Genomic DNA, 16,908 nt, shown 5'->3' with positions numbered 1-16,908 from the left:
CCATCCTGCCGTTTCACAGTGGCTTCTGGGGCTTTCTGTCTTTTTGGCTTTTTTTCATTCTCTCCCTGGGATCGGCTGTTCAGGACTGGGGTGCTCTCTCTCTTCCCAGGGCTGGCAGCTTGGCAAGGATGAAGTTTGTGAGGAATGCATTGAGTACCACTTATTTTATATTTTATTTTTATTTTATGTATATCAGTAGTAGTAGTATAATGTTAGTATTATTTTTTTATTTTATCAAATTGTTTTTATCTCAGTCCTTAAGTTTCTCCCTTCCCTTTCAATTCTCTCTCCTCCTTGGGGGAGTGGTGGCTGGTGGGGAGGGAGTGAGCATACAGATATCATGGTTTTGATTGTTAGCTGAGGTCAAACCATGACAACTTCGGATTTTAATTTGATCTTTCACTGGAAATGTTGCTCTATCCAGTTATTGCCAAATCAATAATTCATTTTATTTCATTCCAATGAGAATCACTTACATTGATATTTTTATTTTAAAATAAGCTATAAATTAAAACAGAAAATCTAAGTGCAAGGTGGGACAAAAAGAGAGCAGTCAAAATAAAGTTAGTGATAGGTTCATAATCAAAGGCCCTCTCTCCACTGAGAAATAAACACTTGTGAGAATTCTCAGTGTGTTTTACAGTCTTAACAGCTGTTAGGTCTCCCTTGATTGACCCTGAATAAAATCTAACTAGGGGTGACAAAAAAATATGTCCATCAACTTTGCTCATGCATTACAACATAAAAATTGACTGGAGTCATTGACTACAGGTAGCAATGAGCAAAACTACACAAGATAAATACTCTGGTTTGTGGATACTCATTCACTCCACTTTCATCTGCCACCTTGATTTTTAGATTGGGCATTCATGGATAAAAAGTAGGTGATCTGAAAAAATCGTGTGTGTCTTTTAAAAGACAGGATCGTGTTACGTTACTCCCTTCACAGAAATTTATGTTACATGGTGTTAGACCATGGGCTAAGCTTAATGTAACACAATGCATTAAAAACTGCACATCATGATTGTAATGTGTGTCAGAACAATGAATTGTTATATCTCATATCTCTTCATTTGTACGTAGGGGACCCATGGAAATCATTCGCAAAGGGATATATTCTCCTTTTGATGCATGCACATAAATCCCTTTTTCTCTCACTACTTCCAGCTCTTCACCTAATGCTTGGCCTGAGCTAGGAAAAACTGCTTTTAGAAAAGCCTCAAGTTAGCTAAAAAAGGTTTGAATTGTAGCTTAGCATTTATTATGGGCACAGTTTAACCCTCAAAACTGTAGGAGAGCACTGGTTTGTAACCTGCACTCCCCAGCAGTGTCATATTTGAGAAATCACCATTGCTGCCTTCTCTGCCCAGGGTAAATTGTACAGTCGCTATAACTTTGCTGAAGATGAATATGTTTTCTTCTGATGTTATACCTCCAAATCCTAGTGGGCTACTTCCTTTTCACAGAAGCACAGATGAAATCAGAATCTGTCCTGGTGTTGCTTGGGGAAGGTACAAAGGAAGACATGGAAACAGACTTTGCTGTTGACTTTTTTCAGCTTCTTCCTGGTGTCTCCTTCCTCCTCCATCCAACCTCCCAACACAACCAAGCCTCTCCTGTAACAAAACACAGCACCCTCCATATTCGGTGTGTTCAGTAGGTATCTCACAAACTCTGGTGCAGCACCCCATTTTATCCTTGTCCCATCCTATGGCGTGTGCTACTTGCCTGTGTTTGTGACATTGAACAACTCTCTAAGCATTTTGGGGTGGATATTTTTGGAAGATCACTTTGACCAGTGATGATCACCTGATAAGAAAGTGAGTCAAGAGGTCTATACTGCGAGGAATACTGATACTATGTTGTATGCTTACAACCAGGGAAAATCATTCTTGTGCACTTAAATGATGCCTAGCTTTGTGCTGGCCAGGTGTACTGGGGTTAATTTTATCTACTGAATATATTTAAAAAATTAATGAGACAGTACTAACTTTTTTCAAAATTGAACCTTACTTATGCCATACCCTTTAGGGAGGCTGAATGAAATTTGCTTTTAATACCAGAAAAAAAAGATCAAATACTAAATAATTTCAACATTTTGTTTTATCATAAATGAAAATGAAATTATATTCAAATTGCACAGATGGTTTTGATGGATAAACAAAATAGTATAAAAGCTCATTGAGCATTTACTTATTAAAGTAATGGTCTCAGTCTTCAGCTGAAGCAAATGTACATTTGGCATGGCTATGTCCACGGGTTTTTCAAGCTGCCTAAATCGACTGGTAATGGACGAGATGATGGAAACTGCCACTGGGCCACTGCCGCTGGACTTTAGAGGTGACTGCACCTCCTTCTGCAAGGCAAGTTGTTACTTCAGCAGCACAGGTGGAAGTGGCATAATACCTCTTATTCAAACCATAGTGGCTGACAAACACATTGACTCTGTAGTCCAAATGAACTAATGGTATAAAAACACAAAACAGTTCCACTGCAATAGCCCTGTTATTTCAGAAACATCCTTACTAAAGCCAAGGAAATGAATTTAAAAGGCAGGAAGAGATATGGTGGGAGTACAGGATTAATGAGACTTATTATTTGCCCGTATTAGAAGTTGTGTGCCTCTTAAGGGTAGTCTTTAACTGACAGACATGTTAACTGGGAATTGCTAATATCAGAAGGATTTGTGGCATACTGCCATGCTTTTGAGTCTGTCAGCTCTTTTGTTGTGACAAAGCATATGTGTGGCATTAACTTCTTAAGCTGGTCTTTCACAATGAATATTATGAGTTGCAGGAAGTGCTTTGAAGCCTGCTGTGCTCTCTTGCACATGAGTTGGGTGCACTGTGAACATTTCAGATTAAACATCTATTACGTAGTTGTTTACATGTGCAGAGATCTGAGTTCATCAGGCTGATTAGCTGCCTCCACTTCTGTGTTCTTCAGTGCAATAGGAATGAGCAGTAATCACCAAGTGTGCTCTTATCCACAAGAAATAAACAAGACTCAGCTGGAATTTTTTAGACAGAAGGCATAGTACATTGGCAGTGACACTTACACCTGCTCGAGTAAACTTGTGCAAAACATAACAAACTACCTTGGAAATATTCCTTATATGGAGCCAAATGAAAGCCGAGATGATCAGATGACACCGGTCAGAGGAGAGGAAATCATATTCACAGCAGCTGCGATTTTACATGTGAGATGCTGGGAAGTAGCAATACAGGAGAACATATGAAGGTACACGTAACGGTCCTGTGTACTATGTTAGCACAGCTAGAGCATCAGCAAATTGTGTTTAGGCACCTGCCTCTATGCAACAGTGTGCACACATGACTTAACGCTAGTAGATCTTACGAGATCTTTCAACCAGATGTAACACAAGTCAAATACTGCCAAAATTCTTTGAAGAATCAACAGTTTCTGTAGCACCCAAAAGCTAGAATAGGATTCACAATCTTCATGACTGGGTATATTCAACTCTGGTATGACATCACTAATTGACAGGCAAACATATCTACTACTGACTAAGCTAGAAATTGTTTCAAAGAGTTCTTTAAAAAAAATTTTTAAAAACCCTTTAAATAAAATAGGAGTGTCTGTCCTGTAAAATATTATACATACTTTCCTGTATATCCAGACCCCTAGAAATAAAATTACAATTTTAAAGAGTGTTACTTTATAATTTCAGGTACTAATACGAAGATGTATTAATAATTAAGTAGATAACACTTTTAGACACATTTTACAATACACTTCGCATCCACCAGTAACACTGTTTTCAATTTATCATCATGTGTTTAAGTGTGAACTCAGTTTTGGTATACAATAATCTGTTCAGTTATCTGAATTAGCTGTAAGAAAACAATTGCATTCTACTTCTAAAATTCAGTAGCTAAGCCTAAATACTGTCAGTAATGTGAGTCAGTGTTTCAGGGCTAGAAATAAAACATTCGTAGCACTTGGAAACATGAGTTACTTTTCTTAGTATTGTTGCTTCTAGGCAATTTTTATTTTCATACTGCTATTTGTTTTTGGCCTCCTCACTTATGGAACAACTATGTCCAATACAGAAATGACATCAAAGACTATTTTTGAAAAAATAATTGTTGTGCAAGTGCATGGTGCTAATGCAGCTTTCCTTCCAGTGGTCTGTATTTTCAAAGTGTGTAGTCACACTGCCTTGGAATTGCTTAGAGTACAGTTTCAGCCCCAGCATGACTTAATATAACTTTCTAAAGCCAGATTAATAAGATTTGAATGTCTGTGGAAGTAAGGGACAGCATTTTCCCTTGTAGCTGCCAGAATGTTGATTTGCTTCTTCCTCCTCCTGATGTTGGGTTTGCATATTGAACACATAATACACCTGTGAACTTGTATCCAGGCCATATTCATTCGGAGTGTTATGCAGGCTGCTTGTTTTGAGACCTGCATCTTCTGGCAGAGACAACCTGCTGAGCCAAGGCTTTGTTTGGGCTGGCCCGTCTTGCAGGTCTCCTCCGGGGAGGCTTGCTGGGCTCAGTAACAGGGGTCACATTTGTCCTCATCTGTGAATTAAAACACAGCTCCATGGACTTGAGCAATCTTGGCCCTCCCTATGCTGTGTCTGAACGCGTCCAATGGTGCCAGCCGCACTCCCACGCCCTCTGGCTAATGACCTATAACTGGCACATCACCAAAAGCAACAGGATATCCTCCCTCGCAGCCATCTTTTCTTAGGAAATATCAGTCACTGGCAGTGCCAAGAGTCATGGCAAGCGACTAACACAGGATGAAAGGATGTGGGACAAAAAAGGTCTCTGCAGACCTTCCTGAACTGTACTCCACCAAAAAAAAAAAAAGCTTTCATTAATAAATCTTTCTTATTTATTAATGGAAGCTTTTTTTTTTTCTTCTTTCTTGTTGATTTAAATGCTTATTCTGGGGAAGTTCTTTCAAACACAGATTCAAAGGGTTTTTTTTCAAGAATTTGACACCTTAAATGGTTAGCTACAGCTAAGTATAATAATGAAGGAAAACAGCCCTTGAACTGTCAGTCAGTTATACGTCTAGGACCGAGCTGCCAGTGCTGCTGTTGCCTCTATTTGTTTCTACCAGTCACTTGACACTGAGGGGACAGAAAAGTTGTTTTAGAAATCCTTAGTAGAATCATGACAACACTAAGTTGTAATTACAAATAGAGCATGTTCTTAACAAACTTTAATTAGTATAGCACAGAATTTATTATTAGAGTAGCGCAGGATTTCTACAAGCAGAATTGGTGTAGTACAACTTATAAATAGCATAATACTGAATTTTATAATACAATTTACGTTTTCTGAACACCTGGACCCTCTACAGATTGGGTTGGATCTTAGTGCGTGATTTGCTGTATCAATATGACAATCACAATCTAGACTCGAAAATCATGCAAAAGCATACGAGTCGCTCCCTCGGTCCTCAGAGGAAGCAGACGGTGGTGGGGGCTTTCCTGGCCACCCAGGGGTCCTGGTCTCCCTGTCCAGCAGCCGTTCTGGTCCAAGTTCCCCTTTAGGACTTGTAACTGCTCAGTTTTACAGACAGCGCCCTGGGAGCTGTTACACTTGTTCTGCATCTGAGGGTGGACTCGCACTTTTTTGCGTCCGTGCTTGTGAACCGATGGTGAAAGACACTTGGCGGTTCGAGGGGCGCCGCGGCCCTGCGCAGGCCTCTCCGCGCCCGGCCCGGCCCCACTGGTCGCTATGGTGACGACACCCCCCCCCCCCCCCCCCACAACCGCTGCCCGGACGCCCCCATTGTTCCGGGATGGGGGGAGCGCGGGGCCACTCCCCTGCTCCCGGTGGTGTCTCCCAGGCTGGCGGCTCGGCGCATGCGCGGGGTTGCAGTGCGCAGTCACGGCGCTGGGCCGTCCCCTCGCAGCCTCCGCCGCTGGGCCTCGGCCCCCGCCGTTGCCCCGCCATGGCCGACCCGCGTCTGAGGCAGATCAAGATCAAGACCGGCGTCGTGAGGCGGTGAGTGCGCTCGGTATGGGGGAGAACGCCGCGTCTGCCGTCCCGCCGCGTCGAGGTGGCGCGCGCCTTGACCGTTGGGAGCCGTTGAGGAGACGTTGAGGGAACGTTGGGAGCTGTTGGGGGAGGCCGAGGGCGGTCCCGAGGGGGCGAGCGGAGAGCAGGCTCGGCCCTGTTGCGAGCTCCGCGGGCGGCCTCGCTGCCCTGAGCGGAGAGGGGGCTCTGCCGCGGTCCCCGGAAGCTCGCCCCGGCCGGGCGGAGGAGCTGCCGGCGGGGCTTCGTGCGTTGCCGGCCGCGCCAGCTGTGGGGCCGGGGAGTTGTTGGCGGTGTTGTTGCGCTGGACGAGTGTGCTGGGGTGTGCCCTGGCACGAGTTCTGCCATTGCTGCCGCCTTCATCCCGTTGCGCACCGTCCTCGTTAGCAGGCCTTTCTTTCCCCAGACGACAATGAAGCGAGAATTTGTTCTGTTTCGTTAGTGATGTTGAGAGGCCAGGAGAGTCACGCTGCCCCGTCAGTGTACAGGGCAGTCCCTCCGGATAACATGCCGAGGCATGAAGTCTTACCTGTTTTACCAAAATAACTGCTGAATAGGTTATTTCTCGTTTGAAAGTTTACACCGCAAAATCGATGGTGAATTCATCACCTGAGTCTCCTTTTTTAGTAGCTTTAACACAGTCTTATTTTTTAAGAAAAGGTGCAGCTTAACTGTCTGAATCCCTCGTATTACAACTCTAAACGCATGGCTTTGACATTAAATTTTTGGTCATAGAAGGGTTTATTAGAGTTATGCCCTTCAAAGACTGTGCTGGCTCAGGCAAAGAGAGGAATTAGTATGTGTGCCAGATGAGGATGTTAAATAGTCCAGCTTCATATGAACAACTTTGTATTATGACGTATCTAATTCCAGCTAGTAAAAAAATTTAACAGTAAGACGCCCACACTTTCTCATACCTGATTAGCTCTGAAAGACTGGACTTGCAGACTAGAAAAGTAAAATGGGTACAGATTTATCACTCTGTTTATGCTAGATAAAGGCACTTTTGAGTTCTTAGGTTCCAAAGACTCTTAAGGACTGCTATACGCAAAACATTGATTATATGATTGTAAAGTTCTGTTTCCTGTCACTACACAGGGCATGCAAGTCATGAACTTGTGTGTTATTTTTAAGCTAGAAAGCTTTGTGCAGTCTTATTGAGTGGCTTGGTGACTACCTTTTGCTTTGGGTCCATTTCATGACCTGTGTTGTGGTTACTGTCTTTGCTGGACAGGAACATTGTAAATGACCTCTGTCTATTTTTAAGTGGATGGTGGTTTTGGTCAGTTTTTATAGACAAACTATTCTGAGATATCGGGAAACTAGAATTACTTAACATTTTTTTCAGTCTGTGTATACTTTTTGTTAGCTAAAAGTATAACTCATTTGTCCAGAGACTTTTGAGAAAGTTATTGTGTCTAATAAGTCACAATTTTATTTTTGTAGAATTTGTAATTTGTAGAAGTTTCACTACTGGCTTGTTGCTGCTGTTTGGTAGTTTTACTGAGAGAACCATGTGGTAATACCGAATAGCTTTTCAGGTGACCATTGCTGAATGATAACTCATCACAAAAGTTACCTGAAAAAGCTTTTTCCTCATGCTCATAGACCAGGAAACAGTGAGGGGAAAGTCTTTACTAGGCATTGAACAACTGTGTGGAGACACCAGCAGAGCTGGTGCAGTGTTCACATGTGTTCATGTGAGTGTTTACATGGCGAATGCTGTACCATGTGGCTATGTCCCCTTGGACCGGGAAGTGGCCTAATGATGCCAGTGTGCTTATGCAGATAACTGCACATGGACCTTGCTTAATGTCTGTATGCTGCTGTCCATAGTGCTTCTAACTCAGAGATTAGCTTGCATGGTTTTTTTTCTCCATTTCTCTGCTTCTGTAGTTTGAATCTGGGAGAGCTGAGAACAAGATATTAAAATGTAGTAGTGTGTTTGTCCTGTGTGAGCAATTTCTTTAGTGCTTAGTGTGGCTTTTCTGTTAGTTCACTTGATTCATGGAAATCCATGATTTTGTTCCAAGCCCCTTGCATCAAAGTTACAAATTAGGTTGCTTAAATCCACTGGATATTAGTTTTGTTACAATGATGCCAACACAGCTCAAGTTATATACAGTCAAAATTAAAATACACAAAGTTTCTAATGTTCCTACTTTGTTTTTAATAGTAGCCTTTCCCTGATGTTATACTCACCTTTTTGCTGGCCCTCTATGTCCTAGGGCTACTGCTTCAATTCAATAGTGGGGAGGGGACAAATTCAAGCAAAGTCATCAGCATCCTAAATCCTTTGTTGAGAGGAGTATGATGTTCATTGTTTTGTACTTCTCAGAATTTGCATATAGAAATGCACATAAAAAATTCACATATTTTTCTTCCTTGTTTTGCACTCCACATTTTATCTGAATTTACTGCCTATGGTGTGTATTACATGTGTTGAATAATTTTTCTTTGTTATCCTAAAACTGGTTTTACCCGTCTCTCGGGGCTTCATTCCTTTGACCATTATTTGACTATTGGTGACAGTGGGGCATTTCAGCATCTTCCTGTGTCTATGTGTTCAAGGGCTTTGCTATTATCCCATCCTCCTGCTCTCATAAGATTTGATCATTTATGCTACTTTTTTATTCTAAGTCAGAGAGATCTCATTTTTGCTAGTAACAAAAATCAATACAATAGTGTTATACCACAAGATTGTACAAAGCTGAGCAAAAATGAAAAGAAGGGTAATTCTCACCTAGTCACAATAGTGTTTACAGTTGAACAAGTAAAAAAATCTCTAGTCTGGCCACGATAAGTTCAAGCAAAGTCTGACTATTCCTGAGAACTATTTTATGAACCTAATACAAATTCTGTGGCCTCTTAAAAACAGTGCTTAATAAGTTACAATATGTTTCAGGGGTACTGTGTAGGTGGGCATCCCTCTGAGCTGAAACAACTGTCATTTGTGACAGAAGGCATGTTGTTGGTCCATGATGGCTTAAACTAATCCAAATGTGAGGGGCTGTTACAACCTCCTTCTTTGTGCCTAGCACAAGGACCTAGGTGGCCACACATATGTATATTTCAGGGAGCTGATGCACCAAAAAATAACCAGGATTGAAAAAAACCCACTATTTGAAGGATGAGGCCTGTCTGGTCTAGCTCACCACACAACTGTAAATGTTTCAGGGCTAGTACAAAGAAAGGGATTAAAACATTCAGGGAAATGATACAAATGCCACCAACAGGATCCAGGTTTGCTTTTGGAGCATGGCTGTGTGAATAAGCAAGTAAACTTAGGTTATGTTTGTTGTGTGGTAACAATATGCACATCTAGAGTTACTCTGCAGCAGCTGGCATACTGTAAGTGAAGGTAGCTTTAAAAAAAAAAAAAAAGGAGAAAAAGAGTTTTATCTTACATTCCTGCAGGGGAGATAAAACAGCAGCAGCTTCCACTTCTGTGGTGGCTGCATGCAGATACAACAAGAGGTGTGGCTCTTTCCCACTCCACCCTTCTCCAACTAGAAGCCTAGTTATGCTCTACCACAGTGGGTATACATGTGACTTGAGTCAAGTTAGGAGCATTAACATTGTCCTCTTATTTTGGACTAGAAAAAGTATATTTGTATTTATTCCTGGTGTGTGAGAAGGCTCACATAGAGGCTTATTAGACATGCCATAAAGGGAACGGCTTAACACTTCAATTAATTTTCCTTAGTTTTTTCTGCATTTGCAGTTTAGAAAAGTACATTGAATTTAGCCTGTAATACTGATTTTCAGGCACATTCAATGCTCAAGCTGAAAGAGTATATAAAAAAAGATAAGGGTCAAGAACCATTAGGATGTATTGAACTACTTTGACATTTCATCTTTTTTTTAGTCATCTGCTGTAGGACAGTATTTTCTCTCATTAGTTACCTAACTCATAATTTTGTTTTTCAAACTAAGAACAAAGCAGCTGTTCTGCTTTGAGGCTTTTTTTTTTAATCTGTATATCATAAATTCTTTGGGTACCACCCTCAAGATATATTGTAGGTCGTGGGTACTTTACTTGCCTTCATTTTTCTTACGTTGCTATGTATAAGTGAAAAATTTGAACTCTGAACAGGGAGAACCTTTTGATAGCCAGGCTCTTGATGATTGCATACTTTCATTTGTTTGTCATTCAGAAAAAGTAGATTTGATGAGTACGAATAGTAATGTTTGCTGCATCTGTGCCTTATGTCCTAACAATCAATATTTCTGGTTTAATCACTTCAAAATAGTCTTACTCTCAGTAAATCCAAACTTGGACAACCTGCTGGATAGTGAGGGAATTGATTAGAAGAAAAACAAAACCAAACCAAAATAAAACCAAACCAAAAAAACTTTTAAAAAATCTTATTCTCATTTCAGATTGCCAATGATTTTTAAAACTACTACAAACAAAGTAAGCTGGGTCGTGTGAAAATAGTACTGACATTTACCCATAGTTTCCATCTGATTAAGTGGAAGTGACACCAGTAGATTAGAATGAGACTAAGACAATTCACATTGCAATTGTGTTAGTTTAACTTTAACAATCTTTTAACAGTCTTGTTTAAATGTGGCTGACATACCATAATTACAAATCTACAAGCCTTGATTATAGAATTTTACATCATGAACCTATGGGGAAAGTGTATTGATTTTTGTGAAGCAGCTCTTTTTTAAAACCACCTTTCTAAAACTGTGGAATCTTCCTAAGATTGTTCTTTTGCCTGTCGCACTGGTGTTGATACTGGTTTTTTTTTTTTAATTCATAAAATATCATCATAGTGCCAACCAATTTATACTGGTTTTGGTTTTTGTCTTTGTTTTTTTGTTGTTGTTGTTTGTTTGTTTTCCCAAGCACAGAAAGTTCTGCAGGTGATGTGAAACTCTGTCTATTTTTAAATGTAAATTTAAACAATTCTTTTGAATTATTTTACTGGTCAGTTCAGGATACATTTTGTGCAAGTAAAGAATGAAGTATTGCAGAGAATGTAGCCATTCTTTTTACTGTATGGTGACTGTGTTGCTAATTCAAGAACAAAACTAGTTTGTTTTCTTGGTTACTCAAGAAATATGCTATGTCTCGTGGAAATAATGAAATTTCTCAATCTTCTGTCCACTATATGAATTATGGTTGCTTTCTTGCTTTTTTCCCATTAGCCATCAGCACTAACTAATTCTTAGGGTCAATATATTGATAAGAAACTCATGCCTCCTTTCTTTATTCTTGTTATAATTAGAAGATTGTATGCAACAACTGCCTGTCAGCTCAGTTAATGGGAAGGGCTGGGATAGCTTATATTACACAGGTATTGAGGAATCATGTGCAGAGCTGCTCAGCTATACTGAGTCAGCATGATAAAGCAATTTATTGTGTTATATCCCAGTGCATATCCAAGAGCACAGGGATTCAGGAGGGTGAATATGTTGCATGCACTCTTGGCTACAAGTTGACTGTATTGAAATTAAATAATCTTTCTTAACTTAGTCACTGCCCCACATAAAAAACTGCTTAATGTGAAATGGCTGAGAAAAGAATGGACCCGCATTTACATAGTGCTGTCTGAGTTAACATCTGTGACACACAGAGTCACCAACCCAGATAATTATTTGCAGGATACTTGCAAGTTGACTAGTCTCAAGAAATGAAACTACTTGTTTGAAGGGGTTCCTATTTCCCTGTGTTTTTCAATGCATGCTTTCTTTTAAACTTTAGGAAAACCAAACAGTACCCACACATATCTTGAAAAGCTGTGAGAACAGCACAGCAGTTCCTGTGAAAATTATGTAGTGTGTTGGTTTGTTTTGTTTGGTTGGCTATTTATTTATATTTTTAATGGTTTTGGTTTCATTTGTTTTACCTTTTGAGCAGACCTAAACACTAGTTTCTTTTTAGAAGTATCTCACAAATTTAAATTAGTAATGGTTAGATTTTGAAAGGATTGCTTTCTTTGCATTCCTTCCTTCATCCCATTACCTTTTCTAAAGAAAGATCAAAGCCTCTGGTGAAACTCATGATTCTGGCATCTCCTTGTTTTTGTGTCTACAATTATCTTCTGCCCCCTGAGGCAAAACTGTATTGTGCATGTCCATACTGATGTCGTCATTTTAATTGGCAAAACAATGTTGCACACCAGGTTTACCACCATAGGTGTCAGTAGCAATGCTACATAAAGGAAAAAGGCTTTTTGGTTTTGTGGGGTTTGTTTTTGGTGTGTGTGTGTGTATTGTTGGGGGGTTTTGTTGGTTTGTTTTTGGGTTTTTTTGTGTCATGGTTTTTGGTTTTGTTGGGTTTTTTGGCAAGAATATTTGCAAAGCAATGGCTTTGCAACCTTAAATTCCTTAAGCAGTCTATAAAAAGTTTGGAAATACAGTAGTTACAGTTGCTTGGCAACCCTAGTTTGGTGCCATTATGCACATGTAGTACTGTTTTCTTAGTTTTGATTGTATGTACTTTTTTTTGTGGCATTCTTACTCATGGCATGGAGCCACATATTCACCTATGTGGATTAAACAGTTACAAATAATCATTTCGTGCTGAATTAGAATGTGGATCTAAGGAAAAACGAAGAAATTTCGTTAAATTTATGGTAGTGCTTTGTATACAGAGGATGAGTTACAAGTGGACTGACAACCATAATCCATCCTGGCTTGACTTTAAGTGTTATTAAATTATATATATCATATATGTGGAAATCTCATTCAGAATCAGGAGGTCCATCATATTTTTGTTAAACTGTATTAAGTGTCTTTACTGAGGCATTGTGAATTGCCTACACACATAATATGATTGTAATTCTATTTAATTTTGGTTGTCACTGTAACACTTCCAATTGGTTATCCCCAGTTGGGATGGTGGGGCAGGGAAGGGAGGAAATAGACTCTGTGCCTTTTCTCCCAAACTGAGGTCTTGACTGAAGATGATGACTGGCTTATAGAAGGTAAAATGAAGTGGCGATCTGTGGTAACCCCAATTGTTGCCATAACAGAGGCCCCATTTCTTGTTCTTCCTTCTCTAGAAGTGAAGTTCTCAGGTTCCTTAGCATTTACAACTTCCATCCCATTCCATGCCATGCCCTTCTTTCTTGGAATTTTTGCCACTGCAGGGTCTCTTCAGGATGGGCTGATAAACTTTTCTTTCCAACTCTTCAGCCCATCAGAAATGCTCTTCCAGCTCTCTTGGTGGAGTAGCCCTTCTCTTCTTTGCCTTCAGCCATCGAAATTGCTTTTTGCAGTACCTCAGCAAAATCTTGATCCCCAGCCATCAGCTTTTGCTTTTTGAGTAGTCCATAATTTAAGAGCTTTTGTCCTGGTTGCATCTATTGGATTCTTACATTCCTCTTCCTGCCTCCAAGCTCCCACTGGTTGCTGGCATTCAGGGATGCCCCAGCCAGGGCAAAAAGGGGAACTTCAGTTGTTGCTATGGCAAAGATTTAAAAAATCTGCTGGAATGTATTGCAAGAGAAGGGAAGTAACTGTGTTGAGAAGCAAGGACAGAATGTGAAGCCCTGGAGATTGAGAGAAATCTCTAGTAACAGAAATGCTATAAAAATGTTAAAATAAAGTAATTTTTGACTTGAAATTGTTTTCTGACTTCAAAAAAACCCTGCCACTGGTTTTCATAGTCTGCAGAATAGTAATCCCTGAAAAAGGAAAGCTTGCAAAGTTAACCTGAAATGTTGTAGTAACCCAGTTCTGTAAGCTATAGATGCAGAAGAGGCTAAAATTGTGTATAGTTGTGCATGGTTATATCTTGACTGTTAAAAGAGAAATCTTATCTTTTATGATGATTTTGTCACTATCAAGAAAATGAACGCATAAACTTGAAATCCTGTTCAAATCAGAAAGCATTCACTCATGGCTAAGAAAACATGGCAGTTTGTGATAACTGTGTCAAATATTGTATTTCTTTCCTCCTTCTCTCATCTTCCTTCGTTGACTTTTGCTCTTAGGCCCCAATCTGTAATGCATGTGTGCTTATGTAGCCTTAGTGAAAAAGAATGTAAATAAGTAATTTGCAGTTTTGGACCTGATATTTAAGCTCTGCAGGCAGTGATTAGCACAGTGACAATGTTCCTGCAGTTGTTGAATTACTTGTGCTATAATTGTGCATAATATTAATACTTACAGTTTATTATACTATAACAAAAAAAGCTGTACCCTGTACAGTTACACTATTACGGATTTTTAGGTTTGAATCAAGTCAGCATAAATTTTTCATTATCTAGTCAATACATACTGTCAGCTTTGGGGTTGCTGTGTTCTTAGGCTGAATATATGGCACATTAGCATATACCGTGGTTAATAGTAACATTAATTTTGAAGAGGTGCACGTCCTTTCAATAGTGAAGCTATTCAATAGCAAAATTGAGAAATTCCCTCTCATCTTCTTCGGACCTCCACTGGGCTTGCTCAGTCCAGCCAATGTTTCTTGCATTGATTTTCCTAATGCTGGAGAGCAGTCTTTATTTGGTGGCACATACGTGTCATTCTAGCTCATGTAGAACCTGATTTGTCGGCAATTGCTGGAGGCTGAGGGAAGTGTATCAAGAGTAGTAGTGTGTGCGTGCTCTGTCCTTGTACCATTTTACCTTTTGTATTCTAGGCATCCACTACTAGTTCCTCCTGCATGTGACTGTGGCTCAGGAAAACGGAATTTTTGTCTACCTAGTCCAGAGCATCTTAATTTCATTATGCATTTGGAAAGCTCATGTTGTGCATGCTTTTTTCATCTGTCAACCTTCAGATAAACTGAGTGCCCTTCCTATGATCAGAGAGGTAGATCTGCTTGCTACTGCTAATTATGCAAGTACAGGAGATTATGCTAGTGTTGATGTATAAGGACCAGGTGTTGTGGTTTAACCCCAGCCAGCAACTAGAACCATGGAAGCTGCTTGGTCACCCTCCCCAAGTTGGATCAGGGAGAGAATCAAAAGGGAAGGGAGAAATGTGTGAGTTAAGAACAGTTTAGGAAGACAACAACAACAATAATAATAACAAATATATATATATAAAAAAATGTAAAATAAGGCAGGCACAAGGTAATTGCTTACAAATACTGGTCCCATGCAGCTGATCACAGAAGAGCAGAGGAGAGAGTATCCTGGTCCTGAGCAGCCAATCCTGGAGAGAGCAAAAAGGCAAAAGGCCAAAAACTGAACCAACAAATAACATGGAACTAATGCAGAACTCCTGAATGGACCTAACGAACCATAAAAGCAGACTCCAGCCATATAGGGAGCATGATGGTACTGGTAGGCAATATTTCATTGACCAACCGGGATGTCGATCTAGGTGGTGTTCTACTATTCTCCCTCCCTGCTGCTATGAACACCTGCAGCTGGAAAGTTGAAAAAGTCCTTGGTCTCCTTCGTAACAGCCAAAACATCAATAAGTTCTTATATTCTTTTCATACCAACTCCAAAACACAGTCCAGCTACTGGAAAGAGAACATTAACTGTATCCCATGGAAAAGCTGATATCACTTTTCTTCTTACACTAAATCCAAGACAAAAGACCATGCTAGCTCCTAAAAATAAAATATTCTAACTGCTGTGAAGAAAATTAACTCGATTCCAGCTAAACCAGCATACCAGGGTAGGAACACATGTACCTTTGTGGACTGAGAAAGGTGGAGGATTTGGTGGTCTTTCAGCAGCAGCCAGAAGTTAGAACAGTCTAAACCATTTGCAGCTCTGCACCCTAAACAGGTTAGGAGTGAAGTCCCTTGAGAAATCAATGTAATCCTAAATTTGGAGGTCTCATTTCCCGTTCCCCTTCTCCAGTTTTCTGGTCTCTGATGTTAGTCAAACCTTTTGCTGAGCTCACACAATTTGCTTAACCCAGGAGAAAAACTGTTAGGTTTTTGTCTTACTGTGTTGATTTCCCGCTGTTTTGAATTGGCTTATGGAGAGATCATGTAAGGATTAGTGCTGGCAGAGATGTATGCTGGGTCGAAGAGGGAGAACTCTGTTCAGCAGTGGTCAGCTTTTTGACTTCTTGAACCATCTTGTGTTACTTTGCTCTTCAGCTTGGGGAGCTGAAGCGGGGGAGAGGAAGTGAGCAGAAAAAGATAGATGAGGAAATATTAATAAATATAATGGTATGGAAAAGGTAGTTAAGTAACTACTCTTTTAAAATTTATTCTGCCATAAGATTCTCTCAAGCCATTTGAGCTCATTGGGTTTAGCCTGCAGCTTTTAAGTAATAAAACCGTGTTTTTTACACAGAACATGCAAGTTGTGAAACTGATTGTTAAGTGATGTGACAGTCAAATGTGTAAAAGATTTTAAAAGGGTAGCAGCCACAGCCAGCACCTGACCTATTGTCTATTAAACACTAATGGTTTAGTTTTGTTCTTCAGTGTTAAAAAGTCCTTAACTTCATTTCTAGAGGCACATATTCCACAGGAAATGTCACTTTAGGCTTGATTTATTTCTTTATACTCTTTCCCTAGTAGTTAACTACTGGCTGGCACTGGAGACAAGGTCCAGAATAATTGAATCTTATGTTTCTACTTTTTTATTTTGAAAGATTGGGAGAAGCTAGTAAAATATTATCATTTTGTTTGGGTTACTTTTTCCCCTGTTTCTAGAGGTGTAGACTTCTGCCCTAGTGTCCATGAAAAATAACTAAGGAAAACAAGTTTGTTGTCAGTAGGTTTAAGCCAGGCATGTGAGTCTTCACTTCCATTGAACATTTATGTGGAGTTTTGAAGGCTGAAAAGAACTACTATAAATGGAGACTTGAAGTATGACAACAAGCTAATATTAGCTGTATGCAGTTGTTTGTCAGTTTTTGCTTATTTGACTTTAGATGTCCAAGGAGAGGAAAGACTTGAGAATTTTTGGTCAGTAGATTTAAAGGGGGAAAATGAAAGGAAGGCTTT

The 16,908-nt window shown here is 39.9% G+C and overlaps 1 protein-coding gene across 1 annotated transcript in view; it reads left to right on the top strand.

Annotated features, from left to right (window-relative positions):
• Nucleotides 1-5,784: 5,784 nt before the first annotated feature.
• The window catches only part of TBCA (tubulin folding cofactor A), a 33,702-nt gene continuing 22,578 nt past the window's right edge, over nt 5,785-16,908 (top strand). Inside the window, exon 1 of the mRNA XM_065657009.1 lies at nt 5,785-5,990. Within this exon, the coding sequence (XP_065513081.1) occupies nt 5,785-5,990 (206 nt within the window). The remainder of the gene's footprint in view (nt 5,991-16,908) is intronic.

The sequence above is a fragment of the Caloenas nicobarica genome, chromosome Z (assembly GCF_036013445.1).
Source record: "Caloenas nicobarica isolate bCalNic1 chromosome Z, bCalNic1.hap1, whole genome shotgun sequence".
In the NCBI taxonomy this organism is placed as follows: Eukaryota; Metazoa; Chordata; class Aves; order Columbiformes; family Columbidae; genus Caloenas; species Caloenas nicobarica.
This window is presented reverse-complemented; position numbering and strand designations above follow the sequence as displayed.